Source organism: Anomaloglossus baeobatrachus, chromosome 1, assembly GCF_048569485.1.
Source record: "Anomaloglossus baeobatrachus isolate aAnoBae1 chromosome 1, aAnoBae1.hap1, whole genome shotgun sequence".
NCBI classification, from domain to species: domain Eukaryota; kingdom Metazoa; phylum Chordata; class Amphibia; order Anura; family Aromobatidae; genus Anomaloglossus; species Anomaloglossus baeobatrachus.
Window position 1 is genome coordinate 966,247,879 of NC_134353.1, and position 20,506 is coordinate 966,268,384.

The following is a 20,506-nucleotide window of genomic DNA, read 5'->3' on the forward strand; positions in this document are numbered from 1 at the left end:
GCGCACACGGCCGAGTGCTTCCCCCGGCGCATGATGGTGCCTGCGGCTCTGCCCTCTTGATCTCTGGAAGCGGCCACGGTGTCACTGCTCCAGCTGCCCACAAGGAGGAACAAGCCCCGGCCCGAAGGCAACCCGTGGCTCCACTGCCCAATGGTTTCCCAGGGAACCCCCGGTTCGAGAGACTCTGGGCATGAAAAAGGAGCCGGGCATGAGAAAGGAGCTGTGCATGCGACCAGCGTGGCTCGTGACACCAGGATCCCAGAGACCTCCTGACACCCAAGACCCAATCATCTGGAGAAGTCCAGGTAACATGTATCCTCTTTCAGGAATAGGAAACCACACTGGGGTTTGGAGAGGTGCCGCCCCTTTTATTTTTCAGAAAGGTTTCCTCTTCCTGGGACGGATACACTATCTCACATTTGGTGCGGTCATGGGGAATGAAAAAATGGGCTGCATGGTCGAGTCGCCAGAAGAAAGCCATTACTGCGCAAATGTCACAAAGTATCTCGCTTAAAATACACCAAACAGCCCAGAGACGAGCCTCCACACAGCCCAGAGACGAGCCTCCACACAGCCCAGAGACGAGCCTCCACACAGCCCAGAGACGAGCCTCCACACAGCCCAGAGACGAGCCTCCAAACAGCCCAGAGACGAGCCTCCAAACAGCCCAGAGATGAGCCTCCAAACAGCCCAGAGACGAGCCTCCAAACAGCCCAGAGACGAGCCTCCAAACAGCCCAGAGACGAGCCTCCAAACAGCCCAGAGACGAGCCTCCAAACAGCCCAGAGACAAGCCTCCAAACAGCCCAGAGACAAGCCTCCAAACAGCCCAGAGACAAGCCTCCAAACAGCCCAGAGACAAGCCTCCAAACAGCACAGACACAAGCCTCCAAACAGCACAGACACAAGCCTCCAAACAGCACAGACACAAGCCTCCAAACAGCCCAGACACAAGCCTCCAAACGTCTGGAACAAGGTAATTTGGAGTGATGAGCCCAAAATTGAAATTTTTGGCCACAACCATAAACGTTACATTTGGAGAGTTACAGTTCTGGCCAAAAGTATTGGCACCCCTGCAATTCTGTCAGAGAATACTCAGTTTCTTCCTGAAAATGATTGCAATCACAAATTCTTTGGTATTATTAACTTCATTTAATTTGTCTTCAATGAAAAAAAATAAAAAATATGTCATAAAGCCAAATTGGATATAATTCCACACCAAACATAAAAAAGGGGGTGGACAAAAGTATTGGCACTGTTTGAAAAGTCATGTGATGCTCCTCTAATTTGTGTAATAACAGCTCCTGTAACTTACCTGTGGCACCTAACAGATGTTGGCAATAACTAAAAAACACTTGCAGCCAGTTGACATGGATTAAAGTTGACTCAACCTCTGTCCTGTGTCCTTGTGTGCACCACATTGAGCATGGAGAAGAAGGGAATTTTGTTACTTACCGTAAATTCCTTTTCTTCTAGCTCTTATTGGGAGACCCAGACGATTGGTGTATAGCACTGCCTCCGGAGGCCACACAAAGCAATTACACTAAAAAGTGTAAGGCCCCTCCCCTTCTGGCTATACACCCCCAGTGGGATCACTGGCTCACCAGTTTTAGTGCAAAAGCAAGAAGGAGGAAAGCCAATAACTGGTTTAAACAAATTCTCTCCGAGTAACATCGGAGAACTGAAAACCGTTCAACATGAACAACATGTGTACCCGCAAACAAACCAAAAATCCCGAAGGACAACAGGGCGGGTGCTGGGTCTCCCAATAAGAGCTAGAAGAAAAGGAATTTACGGTAAGTAACAAAATTCCCTTCTTCTTCGGCGCTCTATTGGGAGACCCAGACGATTGGGACGTCCAAAAGCTGTCCCTGGGTGGGTAAAGAAATACCTCATGTTAGAGCTGCAAGACAGCCCTCCCCTACGGGGAGGCAACTGCCGCCTGCAGGACTCTTCTACCTAGGCTGGCGTCCGCCGAAGCATAGGTATGCACCTGATAATGTTTGGTGAAAGTGTGCAGACTCGACCAGGTAGCTGCCTGGCACACCTGTTGAGCCGTAGCCTGGTGTCGTAATGCCCAGGATGCACCCACGGCTCTGGTAGAATGGGCCTTCAGCCCTGATGGAACCGGAAGCCCAGCAGAACGGTAGGCTTCAAGAATTGGTTCTTTGATCCATCGAGCCAGGGTGGCCTTAGAAGCCTGCGACCCTTTGCGCTTACCAGCGACAAGGACAAAGAGTGCATCAGAGCGGCGCAGGGGCGCCGTGCGGGAAATGTAGATTCTGAGTGCTCTCACCAGATCTAACAAATGTAAATCCTTCTCATACCGATGAACTGCATGAGGACAAAACGAAGGCAAAGAGATATCCTGATTAAGATGAAAAGAGGATACCACCTTCGGGAGAAACTCCTGAATGGGGCGCAGCACTACCTTGTCCTGGTGGACCACCAGGAAGGGAGCCTTGGAAGACAACGCTGCTAGCTCAGACACTCTCCGAAGAGATGTGATCGCTACCAGAAAAGCCACTTTCTGTGATAGTCTAGAAAGTGAAACCTCCCTCAGAGGCTCGAAGGGCGGCTTCTGGAGGGCAACTAGTACCCTGTTCAGATCCCATGGATCTAACGGCCGCTTGTACGGGGGTACGATATGGCAAACCCCCTGTAGGAACGTGCGCACCTTAGGAAGGCGTGCCAAACGCCTCTGAAAAAAGACGGATAGCGCCGAGACCTGACCTTTAAGGGAGCCGAGCGACAAACCTTTTTCTAACCCAGATTGCAGGAAAGAAAGAAAGGTAGGCAATGCAAATGGCCAGGGAGACACTCCCTGAGCAGAGGACCAGGATAAGAATATCCTCCACGTTCTGTGGTAGATCTTAGCGGACGTGGGCTTCCTAGCCTGTCTCATGGTGGCAACGACCCCTTGGGACAATCCTGAAGACGCTAGGATCCAGGACTCAATGGCCACACAGTCAGGTTCAGGGCCGCAGAATTCCGATGGAAAAACGGCCCTTGGGACAGTAAGTCTGGTCGGTCTGGGAGTGCCCACGGTTGGCCGACCGTGAGCTGCCACAGATCCGGATACCACGCCCTCCTCGGCCAGTCTGGGGCGACAAGTATGACGCGGCTGCAATCGGATCTGATCTTGCGTAGCACTCTGGGCAAGAGTGCCAGAGGTGGAAACACATAAGGGAGCCGGAACTGCGACCAATCTTGCACTAGGGCGTCTGCCGCCAGCGCTCTTTGATCGCGAGACCGTGCCATGAAGGTTGGGACCTTGTTGTTGTGCCGTGACGCCATTAGGTCGACGTCCGGCACCCCCCAGCGGCGACAGATTTCCTGAAACACGTCTGGGTGAAGGGACCATTCCCCTGCGTCCATGCCCTGGCGACTGAGGAAGTCTGCTTCCCAGTTTTCTACGCCGGGGATGTGAACTGCGGATATGGTGGAGGCTGTGGCTTCCACCCACATCAGAATCCGCCGGACTTCCTGGAAGGCTTGCCGACTGCGTGTCCCCCCTTGGTGGTTGATGTATGCCACCGCTGTGGAGTTGTCCGACTGAATTCGGATCTGCCTTCCTTCCAGCCACTGCTGGAAGGCTAGTAGGGCAAGATACACTGCTCTGATTTCCAGAACATTGATCTGAAGGGTGGACTCCTGCTGAGTCCACGTACCCTGAGCCCTGTGGTGGAGAAAGACTGCTCCCCACCCTGACAGACTCGCGTCTGTCGTGACCACCGCCCAAGACGGTGGTAGGAAGGATCTTCCCTGTGATAATGAGGTGGGAAGAAGCCACCACTGCAGAGAGTCTTTGGCCGTCTGGGAAAGGGAGACTTTCCTGTCCAGGGATGTTGACTTCCCGTCCCATTGGCGGAGAATGTCCCATTGAAGTGGACGCAGATGAAACTGCGCAAACGGAACCGCCTCTATTGCCGCCACCATCTTCCCGAGGAAGTGCATGAGGCGTCTTAAGGAGTGCGACTGACTTTGAAGGAGACCTGCACCCCAGTCTGTAGAGACCGCTGCTTGTCCAGCGGAAGCTTCACTATCGCTGAGAGAGTATGAAACTCCATGCCAAGATACGTTAGTGATTGGGTCGGTGACAGATTTGACTTTGGGAAGTTGATGATCCACCCGAACGCCTGGAGAGTCTCCAGTGCAACACTCAGGCTGAGTTGGCATGCCTCTTGAGAGGGTGCCTTGACCAGTAGATCGTCCAAGTAAGGGATCACAGAGTGTCCGTGAGAGTGCAAGACTGCTACCACTGCCGCCATGATCTTGGTGAACACCCGAGGGGCTGTCGCCAGACCAAATGGCAGAGCTACGAACTGAAGATGGTCGTCTCCTATCACGAAGCGTAGAAAGCGTTGGTGCTCTGTAGCAATCGGCACGTGGAGATAAGCATCTTTGATGTCTATTGATGCTAGGAAATCTCCTTGAGACATTGAGGCAATGACTGAGCGGAGGGATTCCATCCGGAACCGCCTGGCGTTCACATGCTTGTTGAGCAGTTTTAGGTCCAGAACAGGACGGAAGGAGCCGTCCTTTTTTGGAACCACAAAGAGATTGGAGTAAAATCCTCGCCCCCGTTCCTGAGGGGGGACAGGGATCACGACTCCTTCTGCTCTTAGAGAGTCCACCGCCTGCAGCAGGGCATCTGCTCGGTTGGGGTGAGGGGAGGTTCTGAAGAACCGAAGTGGAGGCCGAGAACTGAACTCGATTCTGTACCCGCGAGACAAAATGTCTGTTACCCACCGGTCTTTGACCTGTGACAGCCAAATGTCGCAAAAGCGGGAGAGCCTGCCACCGACCGAGGATGCGGAGGGAGGAGGCCGAAAGTCATGAGGTAGCCGCTTTGGAAGCGGTTCCTCCATTTGCTTTCCTGGGGCGTGAGTGAGCCCGCCAGGAATCTGAGCTCCCTTGTTCTTTCTGAGTCCTTTTGGACGAGGAGAATTGGGCCTTGCCCGAGCCTCGAAAGGACCGAAACCTCGACTGCCACTTTTTCTGTTGAGGTTTACTTGCTCTGGGCTGTGGTAAGGAAGAGTCCTTACCCTTGGACTGTTTTATGATTTCAGCCAATGGCTCACCAAACAGTCTGTCTCTAGATAATGGCAAGCTGGTTAAGCATTTTTTGGAACCAGCATCTGCTTTCCAGTCCTTTAACCACAAGACTCTGCGCAAAACCACAGAATTGGCGGACGCCATAGCGGTACGGCTCGTAGATTCTAGGACAGCATTGATAGCATAGGTCGCAAACGCAGACATTTGCGAAGTTATGGACGCCACTTGCGGCACTGCTGGATGTATGATAGCATCCACCTGTGCTAAACCAGCTGAAATAGCTTGGAGTGCCCACACGGCCGCGAATGCTGGAGCAAACGACGCGCCGATAGCTTCATAGACAGATTTCAACCAAAGGTCCATCTGTCTGTCGTTGGCATCTTTAAGTGAAGCGCCATCCTCTACTGCGACTATGGATCTAGCCGCAAGCTTGGAAATTGGGGGATCCACCTTTGGACACTGGGTCCAGCGTTTGGCCACCTCAGAGGGAAAAGGATAACGGGTATCCTTAGAACGTTTAGAGAAACGCTTGTCTGGATGAGCGTCGTGTTTCTGGATCGATTCTCTGAAGTCAGAGTGGTCCAAAAAAGCACTTATTTACGCTTGGGATACAGGAAATGGAACTTCTCCTGCTGTGCAGCTGCCTCCTCTGCAGAAGGGGCTGGGGGAGAAATATCCAACAGTCTATTAATTGCCGATATAAGGTCATTAACCATGGCGTCACCATCAGGGGCATCCAGATTGAGAGGGGCCTCAGGATTAGAATCCTGATCACCGTCCTCAGTCTCATCACAGAGAGACTCTTCTCGCTGAGACCCTGAGCAGTGTGATGACGTGGAGGGTCTTTCCCAGCGAGCTCGCTTAGGCTGCCTGGGACTGTCATCTGAGTCAGAGACTTCAGCCTGTGATGCTTGAGACCCCCTTGAAGTACGGATTAGTTCCAACTGAGGGGGACCGGAGAGCATAGACACAGCAGTGTCCATGGTCTGAGTAACTGGCCTGGACTGCAAGGTCTCCAGGATTTTTGTCATAGTCACAGACATTTTATCAGCAAAAACTGCAAAGTCTGTCCCCGTCACCGGGGCAGGGTTCACAGGCGTCTCTGCCTGGGCCACTACCACCATAGGCTCTGGCTGACGAAGTGCCACTGGGACTGAACATTGCACACAATGTGAGTCATTGGAGCCTGCCGGTAGATCAGCCCCACATGCCGTACAAACAGTGTACACAGCCTGTGCCTTGGCACCCTTGCGTTTTGCGGATGACATGTTGCTGCCTCCTCAGAGCAGTACAGGGTGTCCAGCCAAGAAGCGACCTTACAGTGCAACTATATATATATATGGTACCAAGAAAAAAGTACACTAATATAACACTGAGGCACTAGTGGGGCCAGCACTAAAGTGCAGCTTACCGCCCGCTTATGAGCGGGTGTGTGGTCGCCGAAATCCCTTTAGTCTGGGTCTCCCAGAGCCTGCTGCCTTTCCCCAGCCAGACCGCATGTGTAATGGCTGCCGGCGTCCTTGTGGAGAGGGGGGGCGGGCCCTGGGCGTATACAGACGAAGAGCGGGAAGCCTGCTTCCCACTGTGCCTAGTGAGAGGGCTGGAGCATGTAAATAAAGCTCCAGCCCTCGGCGCTGCCAATTGAGCAGCGTCTCTCCCCTACCCTGATTGACAGGGTGGGGGCGGGAACGAAGCGGCGCTAGGCCGCAGAAGCCGGGGGCTAAAGTTAGAAGCGCCGCCGCCGTAAAAGCGCGGTCGGCGCAAAGTCCCCGGCGCACCACAAGTCGCAGCTGCGCCGCCGCTCCAGGAGCGGTCGGCGCAGTAGTTCCCAACATGTAACGTCACTCAGCAAAGCTGCAGTGACCTAACCCCAGCGCACAGCGCTACAGTCCCCGGCGCACTATAACGCTCAGCAAGCCTTGAGAGTGTCCGTGCCTGCCGGGGACACAGAGTACCTGAAAGTTGCAGGGCCTTGTCCCTGAACGGCACTCCCGCTCCAAATCCAACAGGTTCTCTGGGTCTGTGGATGGAGCCCGGCCTCAGGGCTTGGGGGCCGGCAAGATCCCACTTCCACAGAGCCCTCCAGGGGATGTGGAAGGAAAACAGCATGTGGGCTCCAGCCTCTGTACCAGCAATAGGTACCTCAACCTTACAAGCACCACCGCGGGTGAGAAGGGAGCATGCTGGGGGCCCCATATGGGCCCTCTTTTCTTCCATCCGATATAGCCAGCAGCTACTGCTGACTACAAACAGTGGAGCTATGCGTGGATGTCTGACCTCCTTCGCACAAAGCAGAAAACTGGTGAGCCAGTAATCCCACTGGGGGTGTATAGCCAGAAGGGGAGGGGCCTTACACTTTTTAGTGTAATTGCTTTGTGTGGCCTCCGGAGGCAGTGCTATACACCAATCGTCTGGGTCTCCCAATAGAGCGCCGAAGAAAAGAAAGAAGACCAAAGAACTGTCTGAGGACTTGAGAATCCAAATTGTGAGGAAGCATGAGCAATCTCAAGGCTACAAGTCCATCTCCAAAGACCTGAAAGTTCCTGTGTCTACGGTGCGTAATGTCATCAAGAAGTGTAAAGCCCATGGCACTGTGGCTAACCTCCCTAGATGTGGAAGGAAAAGAAAAATTGATGAGAGATTTCAACGCAAGATTGTGCGGATGGTGGATAAAGAGCCTCGACTAACATCCAAACAAGTCCAAGCTGCCCTGCAGTCCGAGGGTACAACAGTGTCACCCCGTACTATCCGTCGGCGTCTGAATGAAAAGGGACTGTATGGTAGGATACCCAGGAAGACCCCACTTCTTACCCCGAGACATAAAAAAGCCGGACTGGAGTTTGCCAAAACTTACCTGAGAAAGCCTAAAACGTTTTGGAAGAATGTTCTCTGGTCAAAGGAGACAAAAGTAGAGCTTTTTGGGAAAAGCCATCAACATAGAATTTACAGGAAAATAAAAAAGAGGCATTCAAAGAAAAGAACACGGTCCCTACAGTCAAACATGGCGGAGGTTCCCTGATGTTTTGGGGTTGCTTTGCTGCCTCTGGCACTGGACTGCTTGACCGTGTGCATGGCATTATGAAGTCTGAAGACTACCAACAAAATTTGCAGCATAATGTAGGGCCCAGTGTGAGAAAGCTGGGTCTCCCTCAGCGGTCATGGGTCTTCCAGCAGGACAATGACCCAAAACACACTTCAAAAGGCACTAGAAAATGGTTTGAGAGAAAGCACTGGAAAGTTACCGGAAGCGGTTGTTCGCAGTTATTTTGGCTAAAGGTTGTGCAACCAAGTATTAGGCTAAGGGTGCCAATACTTTTGTCTGGCCCATTTTTGGAGTTTTGTGTGAAACGATCAATGATTTGATTTTTGTTTCATTCTCTTTTGTGTTTTTTCAGTGCAAGCAAAATAAATGAAGATAATAATACCAAAGAATTTGTGATTGCAATCATTTTCAGGAAGAAACTGAGTATTATCTGACAGAATTGCAGGGGTGCCAATACTTTTGGCCAGCACTGTATCAACAAGGCCTATGATGAAAGGAACACCATTCCTACTAAACAGCACGAAAGTTGATCGCTGATGATGTGGGGATGTGTGAGCTACAAAGGCACAGGAAACTTGGTCAAAGTTGAAGGAAAGATGAATGCAGCATGTTATCAGCAAATACAGGAGGCAAATTTGTACTCATTAGCCCGGAAGCTGCGCATGGGACATACTTGGACGTTCCAACATGACAACGATCCAAAACACAAGGCCAAGTCGACCTGTCATTGGCTACAGCGGATCAAAGTGAAGGTTCTGGAGTGGCCATCTCAGTCTCCTGACCTCAATATCATTCACTCTTGAGGAACTCAAGCAAAGCGCAGTTCATGCAAGAAAGGCCAGGAATTTACAAGAACTAGAGGCGCCAAGAAGAATGGACAGCTTACCATCTGACCAAGAAGAATGGGCAGCTTTACCATCTGACCAAGAAGAATGGGCAGCTTACCATCTGACCAAGAAGAATGGTCAGCTTACCATCTGAGAAAATAAAGAGCCTCATCCACAACTACCACCGAAGACTTCAAGCTGTCATTGATGTTCCAGAGGGCAATACACGGTAGCAAGAACTGGGGGATGGGAACTTTTGAGCACAACTGTACAGATCTGGTCCAGGGCTCGGCGCCATCTACCTGATGAGTCTCCGGGATATTGTGCTTCTCCTCTGGACAGTCCTGGGGATACAGAGGACGGGGACATCTCGCTGGGGAATTTGTTTCCATGAGTCCATCTGTAGGAAACACACAGTGATGGAATAGATAGATGATGGGGTACTACCGTGTTTTCCCCAAACATAAGACCTACCCCAAAAATAAGCCCTAGTTGTGGTTCATCATACTAATAGTATCCTGTATAGGCCTTGGACAGCCATTGCAGGATATGTAACTTTTACTACTGGACGTTGCCCCATTGTGTTTGTGTATGCCCCGGAAATGTACACATGTCGGCTAGTGAATGCAATGAATATTCACCCTTTCTCCCGCTCACCCCTCTGCGCTGTGTCAGTGATTCAGCCAGGCTGCCATATTACTGCCCGAGAATGGCAGCGCTATACTCACACTAGCCGGCGGCTCTTCTCCCCCGAGCGTGTCAGTGTGTATTTCTATGCAGAAAACTCGCTCAGGTGAGGAGCCACCGGCCGCTCCGAGGATCGCGATACCATCCTTACCAGTAATACGGCATCTGAGTGAATCTCCGAGAGAAATGCGGAAGAAGGGTGTTAATATTCATTTTACATTAAAAGGCGACCCAAACACTGAGACAAATACAAAATATACAACATCCCCAGAAAATAAGGCCTAGAGCAACTTTTAGAGCAAAAAGTAACATAAGCCCCTGCCTCGTTCTCAGAGGAAACACGGTAGTGACCACAGAACAGACAGGACCGTATCGCCTCCTCACCCTGCGGATCGGCCCATATAGTGAGCGCCTCCTGTGCTCCATGTATAACGGCAACCTGAATATCCATCAGATCTTCACCCTGAGAAGAAACATGTCAATGAGCTCCGGTCCAATCACTTTATGGTCAGATGTTGTGGAGACGTCAGCGCCATCTACCTGATGAGTCTCCAGGACATTGTGCTTCTCCTCTGGACCGTCCTGGGGACACAGAGGACGGGGACATCTCTCTGGGGGATTTCTCCTCCTGGATCCATCTGTGGAGACACAAAGACATTATATAAGTGTCTGGCCGTGTATCTGTCTGTATCTCACTGCTGCTAATTTCATATATCAAATACTAAGCTAAAGCATTGTGGTCCTCACCGCATGGGCAGCGTCAACAGCAAAGGTAGAGGATAGATCACTATGTCATAGATCGTATTCCAAAGGAATCCACAACCTTATACCATGGATATAATGGAAATGACAGAGCGGCCGACAGTGAAGACCCTCAGACACAGCAGCCGATAAAAATAACTCTAGACGCGGCCCCCAGTAATATGCAAGAAGATTCCATACAAAGTATATACATATATGTTAATGCATACCATGTGATGTCACCGACCGCTGCTCCTCCACCACCACCGCCTCGTACCGCTCCTTGTGTCCTTCCAGATACTCCCACTCCTCCATGGAGAGAAAGACAGCGACGTCCTGACACCTTATAGGAACCTGACAACAACGACACCAACATCACCCAGAATCCTCCAGTGCTTCCTGTATAATGTCCCAGCAGTCACCTCTCCCCTCATCACCCAGAATCCTCCAGTGCTTCCTGTATAATGTCCCAGCAGTCACCTCTCCCCTCATCACCCAGAATCCTCCAGTGCTTCCTGTATAATGTCTCAGCAGTCACCTCTCCCCTCATCACCCAGAATCCTCCAGTGCTTCCTGTATAATGTCCCAGCAGTCACCTCTCCCCTCATCACCCAGAATCCTCCAGTGCTTCCTGTATAATGTCCCAGCAGTCACCTCTCCCCTCATCACCCAGAATCCTCCAGTGCTTCCTGTATAATGTCCCAGCAGTCACCTCTCTGGTCAGCAGCTCAATCATCTTGTTGCTGAGCTCTAGGATCCTCTTCTTGCTCCTCTCATGTATCGGGGGAGGGGCTGTGATGGGGCTCTGGCTCCGCCCTCCTGACTCCTGGAGATGGATGAGGGGAGTCACACAGTCCCCCGGTGTCTTCCTCACTATGGTGTAATCCTGTGGATGGAGACAAATCAGTAAATGCCAGATATATAATGAAATCCTGACAGGAATGTGAGGAGTTACCTCTCCGCTCAGCAGGGAGATGACCTCCAGGGAGAGGGTTAATAATCTGCTGCTGATCTCATTCTCATCCATCCTCGGGGATCATTCAGGAGAAGGAGGAAAACTGGATCCGCTGCAGGGATCTCGTGCTGCGGGGGTCTGTGATAAAGGAGAAGCTGCAAATCAGAGGAGAACCACAAATATTGCAGGAGCCTCCGCACTCTCCTCACAGATTCACTACAACACTGCACCGAACCCTCCGCTGTCTCCTCACCTGAATTGCAGGAATGTGCTGCTGGCTGATAACAGAGAACAAGAGCTGAGCACACAGGACAGATCTGCTGCACTGTCTTCGCTGAAGGACCTGTGATGACGTCACTATCATGTGATCAGGGGCGGAGCTCGCAAGGAGCATTGAAGGACTTGTGATGACGTCACTGTCATGTGATCAGGGGCGAGGCTGAAGGGACATTGATTCCGTTCACAGAAGCTTCACCTCGTCTCTTGAGCTCCGCCCAGATCACATGACAGTGACGTCATCACAGGTCCTGTAGCTGTAGCAGACTCTTCTTGTATGTAGAGTGTACGGGCTCCATCCAGAGATGAGGTAATTTGTCACGTGATAGGGGCGTGTTCTAAATGCAGCCGGAAAAAAAATTTTCTTAGGGTGAATTGGGTGTTGGAAAAATGTTTATTCCGTCTGGAACGTCCGGCTGCATTGTGACCACGCCCCATCACGTGACCAATTACCTCATCTCTGGATGGAGCCCATACACTATATACAACCTGGGAAGAAGAGTCTGCTGCAGCTACAGGACCTGTGATGACGTCACTATCATGTGATCGGGGCGGAGCCCAAGAGACGAGAGGAAGCTTCTGTGAACGGAATCACTGTATCTCTTCAGCCCCGCCCCTGATCACATGGTGGAGCGTCATCACATGTCCTTCAATGCACCTTGTGAGCTCCGCCCCTGATCACATGACAGTGACGTCATCACAAGTCCTTCAATGCACCTTGTGAGCTCCGCCCCTGATCACATGATAGTGACGTCATCACAAGTCCTTCAGCGAAAACAGTGAAGTAGATCTGTTCTGTGTGCTCAGCTCTTGTTCTCTGTTATCAGCCAGCAGCACATTCCTGCAGTTCAGGTGAGGAGACAGCGGAGGGTTCGGTGCAGTGTTGTAGTGAATCTGTGAGGAGAGTGCGGAGGCTCCTGCAATATTTGTGGTTCTCCTCTGATTTCCATCTTCTCTTTTATCACAGACCCCGGCAGCACGAGATCCCTGCAGCGGATCCAGTTTTCCTCCTTCTCCTGAATGATCCCCGAGGATGGATGAGAATGAGATCAGCAGCAGATTATTAACCCTCTCCCTGGAGGTCATCTCCCTGCTGAGCGGAGAGGTAACTCCTCACATTCCTGTCAGGATTTCATTATAGATCTGGCATTTAGTGATTTGTCTCCATCCACAGGATTACACCATAGTGAGGAAGACACCGGGGGACTGTGTGACTCCCCTCATCCATCTCCAGGAGTCAGGAGGGCGGAGCCTGAGCCCCATCACAGCCCCTCCCCCGATACATGAGAGGAGCAAGAAGAGGATCCTAGAGCTCAGCAACAAGATGATTGACCTGCTGACCGGAGAGGTGACTGCTGGGATATTATACAGGAGGCACTGGAGGATTCTGGGTGATGAGGAGAGAGGAGACTGCTGGGACATTATACAGGAAGCACTGGAGGATTCTGGGTGATGAGGGGAGAGGTGACTGCTGGGATATTATACAGGAAGCACTGGAGGATTCTGGGTGATGAGGGGAGAGGTGACTGCTGGGATATTATACAGCAGGCACTGGAGGATTCTGGGTGATGAGGGGAGAGGTGACTGCTGGGACATTATACAGGAAGCACTGGAGGATTCTGGGTGGTGAGGGGAGAGGTGACTGCTGGGACATTATACAGGAAGCACTGGAGGATTCTGGGTGATGAGGGGAGAGGTGACTGCTGGGACATTATACAGGAAGCACTGGAGGATTCTGGGTGGTGAGGGGAGAGGTGACTGCTGGGACATTATACAGGAAGCACTGGAGGATTCTGGGTGATGAGGGGAGAGGTGACTGCTGGGACATTATACAGGAAGCACTGGAGGATTCTGGGTGATGAGGGGAGAGGTGACTGCTGGGACATTATACAGGAAGCACTGGAGGATTCTGGGTGATGAGGGGAGAGGTGACTGCTGGGACATTATACAGGAAGCACTGGAGGATTCTGGGTGATGAGGGGAGAGGTGACTGCTGGGACATTATACAGGAAGCACTGGAGGATTCTGGGTGATGAGGGGAGAGGTGACTGCTGGGACATTATACAGGAAGCACTGGAGGATTCTGGGTGATGAGGGGAGAGGTGACTGCTGGGACATTATACAGGAAGCACTGGAGGATTCTGGGTGATGATGGGAGAGGTGACTGCTGGGACATTATACAGGAAGCACTGGAGGATTCTGGGTGGTGAGGGGAGAGGTGACTGCTGGGACATTATACAGGAAGCACTGGAGGATTCTGGGTGATGAGGGGAGAGGTGACTGCTGGGACATTATACAGGAAGCACTGGAGGATTCTGGGTGATGAGGGGAGAGGTGACTGCTGGGACATTATACAGGAAGCACTGGAGGATTCTGGGTGATGAGGGGAGAGGTGACTGCTGGGACATTATACAGGAAGCACTGGAGGATTCTGGGTGATGATGGGAGAGGTGACTGCTGGGACATTATGCAGGAGGCACTGGAGGATTCTGGGTGATGAGGGGAGAGGTGACTGCTGGGATATTATACAGGAGGCACTGGAGGATTCTGGGTGATGAGGGGAGAGGTGACTGCTGGGACATTATGCAGGAGGCACTGGAGGATTCTGGGTGATGAGGGGAGAGGTGACTGCTGGGATATTATACAGGAGGCACTGGAGGATTCTGGGTGATGAGGGGAGAGGTGACTGCTGGGACATTATACAGGAAGCACTGGAGGATTCTGGGTGATGAGGGGAGAGGTGACTGCTGGGAGATTATACAGGAAGCACTGGAGGATTCTGGGTGATGAGGGGAGAGGTGACTGCTGGGACATTATACAGGAAGCACTGGAGGATTCTGGGTGATGAGGGGAGAGGTGACTGCTGGGACATTATACAGGAAGCACTGGAGGATTCTGGGTGGTGAGGGGAGAGGTGACTGCTGGGACATTATACAGGAAGCACTGGAGGATTCTGGGTGATGAGGGGAAAGGTGACTGCTGGGACATTATACAGGAAGCACTGGAGGATTCTGGGTGATGAGGGGAGAGGTGACTGCTGGGACATTATACAGGAGGCACTGGAGGATTCTGGGTGATGAGGGGAGAGGTGACTGCTGGGACATTATACAGGAAGCACTGGAGGATTCTGGGTGATGAGGGGAGAGGTGACTGCTGGGACATTATACAGGAAGCACTGGAGGATTCTGGGTGATGAGGGGAGAGGTGACTGCTGGGACATTATACAGGAAGCACTGGAGGATTCTGGGTGATGAGGGGAGAGGTGACTGCTGGGACATTATACAGGAAGCACTGGAGGATTCTGGGTGATGAGGGGAGAGGTGACTGCTGGGACATTATACAGGAAGCACTGGAGGATTCTGGGTGATGAGGGGAGAGGTGACTGCTGGGATATTATACAGGAAGCACTGGAGGATTCTGGGTGATGAGGGGAGAGGTGACTGCTGGGACATTATACAGGAAGCACTGGAGGATTCTGGGTGATGAGGGGAGAGGTGACTGCTGGGACATTATACAGGAAGCACTGGAGGATTCTGGGTGATGATGGGAGAGGTGACTGCTGGGACATTATGCAGGAGGCACTGGAGGATTCTGGGTGATGAGGGGAGAGGTGACTGCTGGGATATTATACAGGAGGCACTGGAGGATTCTGGGTGATGAGGGGAGAGGTGACTGCTGGGACATTATGCAGGAGGCACTGGAGGATTCTGGGTGATGAGGGGAGAGGTGACTGCTGGGATATTATACAGGAGGCACTGGAGGATTCTGGGTGATGAGGGGAGAGGTGACTGCTGGGACATTATACAGGAAGCACTGGAGGATTCTGGGTGATGAGGGGAGAGGTGACTGCTGGGAGATTATACAGGAAGCACTGGAGGATTCTGGGTGATGAGGGGAGAGGTGACTGCTGGGACATTATACAGGAAGCACTGGAGGATTCTGGGTGATGAGGGGAGAGGTGACTGCTGGGACATTATACAGGAAGCACTGGAGGATTCTGGGTGGTGAGGGGAGAGGTGACTGCTGGGACATTATACAGGAAGCACTGGAGGATTCTGGGTGATGAGGGGAAAGGTGACTGCTGGGACATTATACAGGAAGCACTGGAGGATTCTGGGTGGTGAGGGGAGAGGTGACTGCTGGGACATTATACAGGAAGCACTGGAGGATTCTGGGTGGTGAGGGGAGAGGTGACTGCTGGGACATTATACAGGAAGCACTGGAGGATTCTGGGTGATGAGGGGAGAGGTGACTGCTGGGACATTATACAGGAAGCACTGGAGGATTCTGGGTGATGAGGGGAAAGGTGACTGCTGGGACATTATACAGGAAGCACTGGAGGATTCTGGGTGATGAGGGGAGAGGTGACTGCTGGGACATTATACAGGAAGCACTGGAGGATTCTGGGTGATGAGGGGAAAGGTGACTGCTGGGACATTATACAGGAAGCACTGGAGGATTCTGGGTGATGAGGGGAAAGGTGACTGCTGGGACATTATACAGGAAGCACTGGAGGATTCTGGGTGATGAGGGGAGAGGTGACTGCTGGGACATTATACAGGAAGCACTGGAGGATTCTGGGTGATGAGGGGAGAGGTGACTGCTGGGATATTATACAGGAAGCACTGGAGGATTCTGGGTGATGATGGGAGAGGTGACTGCTGGGACATTATACAGGAAGCACTGGAGGATTCTGGGGGATGAGGGGAGAGGTGACTGCTGGGATATTATACAGGAAGCACTGGAGGATTCTGGGTGATGAGGGGAGAGGTGACTGCTGGGATATTATGCAGGAGGCACTGGAGGATTCTGGGTGATGAGGGGAGAAGTGACTGCTGGGACATTATACAGGAGGCACTGGAGGATTCTGGGTGATGAGGGGAGAGGTGACTGCTGGGACATTATGCAGGAGGCACTGGAGGATTCTGGGTGATGAGGGGAGAGGTGACTGCTGGGATATTATACAGGAGGCACTGGAGGATTCTGGGTGATGAGGGGAGAGGTGACTGCTGGGACATTATACAGGAAGCACTGGAGGATTCTGGGTGATGACCGGAGAGGTGACTGCTGGGACATTATACAGGAAGCACTGGAGGATTCTGGGTGATGAGGGGAGAGGTGACTGCTGGGACATTATACAGGAAGCACTGGAGGATTCTGGGTGATGAGGGGAGAGGTGACTGCTGGGATATTATACAGGAGGCACTGGAGGATTCTGGGTGATGAGGGGAGAGGTGACTGCTGGGACATTATGCAGGAAGCACTGGAGGATTCTGGGTGATGAGGGGAGAGGTGACTGCTGGGACATTATGCAGGAAGCACTGGAGGATTCTGGGTGATGAGGGGAGAGGTGACTGCTGGGATATTATACAGGAAGCACTGGAGGATTCTGGGTGATGAGGGGAGAGGTGACTGCTGGGAGATTATACAGGAGGCACTGGAGGATTCTGGGTGATGAGGGGAGAGGTGACTGCTGGGACATTATACAGGAGGCACTGGAGGATTCTGGGTGATGAGGGGAGAGGTGACTGCTGGGACATTATACAGGAAGCACTGGAGGATTCTGGGTGATGACCGGAGAGGTGACTGCTGGGACATTATACAGGAAGCACTGGAGGATTCTGGGTGATGAGGGGAGAGGTGACTGCTGGGAGATTATACAGGAGGCACTGGAGGATTCTGGGTGATGAGGGGAGAGGTGACTGCTGGGATATTATACAGGAGGCACTGGAGGATTCTGGGTGATGAGGGGAGAGGTGACTGCTGGGACATTATACAGGAAGCACTGGAGGATTCTGGGTGATGAGGGGAGAGGTGACTGCTGGGACATTATACAGGAAGCACTGGAGGATTCTGGGTGATGAGGGGAGAGGTGACTGCTGGGGCATTATACAGGAAGCACTGGAGGATTCAGGGTGATGAGGGGAGAGGTGACTGCTGGGATATTATACAGGAGGCACTGGAGGATTCTGGGTGATGAGGGGAGAGGTGACTGCTGGGACATTATACAGGAAGCACTGGAGGATTCTGGGTGATGACCGGAGAGGTGACTGCTGGGACATTATACAGGAAGCACTGGAGGATTCTGGGTGATGATGGGAGAGGTGACTGCTGGGACATTATACAGGAAGCACTGGAGGATTCTGGGTGATGAGCGGAGAGGTGACTGCTGGGAGATTATACAGGAGGCACTGGAGGATTCTGGGTGATGAGGGGAGAGGTGACTGCTGGGATATTATACAGGAGGCACTGGAGGATTCTGGGTGATGAGGGGAGAGGTGACTGCTGGGACATTATGCAGGAGGCACTGGAGGATTCTGGGTGATGAGGGGAGAGGTGACTGCTGGGATATTATACAGGAGGCACTGGAGGATTCTGGGTGATGAGGGGAGAGGTGACTGCTGGGACATTATACAGGAAGCACTGGAGGATTCTGGGTGATGAGGGGAGAGGTGACTGCTGGGACATTATACAGGAGGCACTGGAGGATTCTGGGTGATGAGGGGAGAGGTGACTGCTGGGACATTATGCAGGAGGCACTGGAGGATTCTGGGTGATGAGGGGAGAGGTGACTGCTGGGACATTATACAGGAAGCACTGGAGGATTCTGGGTGATGAGGGGAGAGGTGACTGCTGGGACATTATACAGGAAGCACTGGAGGATTCTGGGTGATGACCGGAGAGGTGACTGCTGGGACATTATACAGGAAGCGCTGGAGGATTCTGGGTGATGAGGAGAGAGGTGACAGCTGGGACATTATACAGGAAGCACTGGAGGATTCTGGATGATGAGGGGAGAGGTGACTGCTGGGAGATTATACAGGAAGCACTGGAGGATTCTGGGTGATGAGGGGAGAGGTGACTGCTGGGATATTATACAGGAGGCACTGGAGGATTCTGGGTGATGAGGGGAGAGGTGACTGCTGGGATATTATACAGGAGGCACTGGAGGATTCTGGGTGATGAGGGGAGAGGTGACTGCTGGGACATTATACAGGAAGCACTGGAGGATTCTGGGTGATGAGGGGAGAGGTGACTGCTGGGACATTATACAGGAGGCACTGGAGGATTCTGGGTGATGAGGGGAGAGGTGACTGCTGGGACATTATGCAGGAGGCACTGGAGGATTCTGGGTGATGAGGGGAGAGGTGACTGCTGGGATATTATACAGGAGGCACTGGAGGATTCTGGGTGATGAGGGGAGAGGTGACTGCTGGGACATTATACAGGAAGCACTGGAGGATTCTGGGTGATGACCGGAGAGGTGACTGCTGGGACATTATACAGGAAGCGCTGGAGGATTCTGGGTGATGAGGAGAGAGGTGACAGCTGGGACATTATACAGGAAGCACTGGAGGATTCTGGATGATGAGGGGAGAGGTGACTGCTGGGAGATTATACAGGAAGCACTGGAGGATTCTGGGTGATGAGGGGAGAGGTGACTGCTGGGATATTATACAGGAGGCACTGGAGGATTCTGGGTGATGAGGGGAGAGGTGACTGCTGGGACATTATACAGGAAGCACTGGAGGATTCTGGGTGATGAGGAGAGAGGTGACAGCTGGGACATTATACAGGAAGCACTGGAGGATTCTGGGTGATGAGGGGAGAGGTGACTGCTGGGACATTATACAGGAAGCACTGGAGGATTCTGGGTGATGAGGGGAGAGGTGACTGCTGGGACATTATACAGGAAGCACTGGAGGATTCTGGGTGATGAGGGGAGAGGTGACTGCTGGGACATTATACAGGAAGCACTGGAGGATTCTGGGTGATGAGAGGAGAGGTGACTGCTGGGACATTATACAGGAGGCACTGGAGGATTCTGGGTGATGAGGGGAGAGGTGACTGCTGGGACATTATACAGGAAGCACTGGAGGATTCTGGGTGATGAGGGGAGAGGTGACTGCTGGGACATTATACAGGAAGCACTGGAGGATTCTGGGTGATGAGGGGAGAGGTGACTGCTGGGACATTATACAGGAAGCACTGGAGGATTCTGGGTGATGACCGGAGAGGTGACTGCTGGGACATTATACAGGAAGCACTGGAGGATTCTGGGTGATGAGGGGAGAGGTGACTGCTGGGAGATTATACAGGAGGCACTGGAGGATTCTGGGTGATGAGGGGAGAGGTGACTGCTGGGATATTATACAGGAGGCACTGGAGGATTCTGGGTGATGAGGGGAGAGGTGACTGCTGGGACATTATACAGGAAGCACTGGAGGATTCTGGGTGATGAGAGGAGAGGTGACTGCTGGGACATTATACAGGAAGCACTGGAGGATTCTGGGTGATGAGGGGAGAGGTGACTGCTGGGACATTATACAGGAAGCACTGGAGGATTCTGGGTGATGAGGGGAGAGGTGACTGCTGGGGCATTATACAGGAAGCACTGGAGGATTCTGGGTGATGAGGGGAGAGGTGACTGCTGGGACATTATACAGGAAGCACTGGAGGATTCTGGGTGATGAGGGGAGAGGTGACTGCTGGGATATTATACAGGAAGCACTGGAGGATTCTGGGTGATGAGGGGAGAGGTGACTGCTGGGGCATTATACAGGAAGCACTGGAGGATTCAGGGTGATGACCGGAGAGGTGACTGCTGGGACATTATACAGGAGGCACTGGAGGATTCTGGGGGATGAGGGGAGAGGTGGCTGCTGGGACATTATACAGGAAGCACTGGAGGATTCTGGGGGATGAGGGGAGAGGTGGCTGCTGGGACATTATACAGGAAGCACTGGAGGATTCTGGGTGATGAGCGGAGAGGTGACTGCTGGGACATTATACAGGAAGCACTGGAGGATTCTGGGTGATGAGGGGAGAGGTGACTGCTGGGACATTATACAGGAAGCACTGGAGGATTCTGGGGGATGAGGGGAGAGGTGACTGCTGGGACATTATACAGGAAGCACTG

At 52.4% G+C, this 20,506-nt stretch overlaps 2 protein-coding genes across 2 annotated transcripts in view; one reads left to right on the forward strand and one right to left on the reverse strand.

Annotated features, from left to right (window-relative positions):
• The window catches only part of LOC142257944 (uncharacterized), a 40,213-nt gene extending 28,459 nt beyond the window's left edge, over window positions 1-11,754 (reverse strand). Inside the window, exons 1-7 of the mRNA XM_075330249.1 lie at window positions 11,564-11,754; window positions 11,311-11,448; window positions 11,068-11,241; window positions 10,586-10,709; window positions 10,155-10,252; window positions 9,999-10,077; window positions 9,230-9,327 (exon numbers count right to left, since the gene is read on the reverse strand). Of these exons, the coding sequence (XP_075186364.1) occupies window positions 9,230-9,327; window positions 9,999-10,077; window positions 10,155-10,252; window positions 10,586-10,709; window positions 11,068-11,241; window positions 11,311-11,382 (645 nt within the window). The 5' untranslated portion in view covers window positions 11,383-11,448; window positions 11,564-11,754. The remainder of the gene's footprint in view (window positions 1-9,229; window positions 9,328-9,998; window positions 10,078-10,154; window positions 10,253-10,585; window positions 10,710-11,067; window positions 11,242-11,310; window positions 11,449-11,563) is intronic.
• The window catches only part of LOC142263491 (uncharacterized), a 325,147-nt gene that overhangs the window by 128,769 nt on the left and 175,872 nt on the right, over window positions 1-20,506 (forward strand). The window lies entirely within an intron of this gene.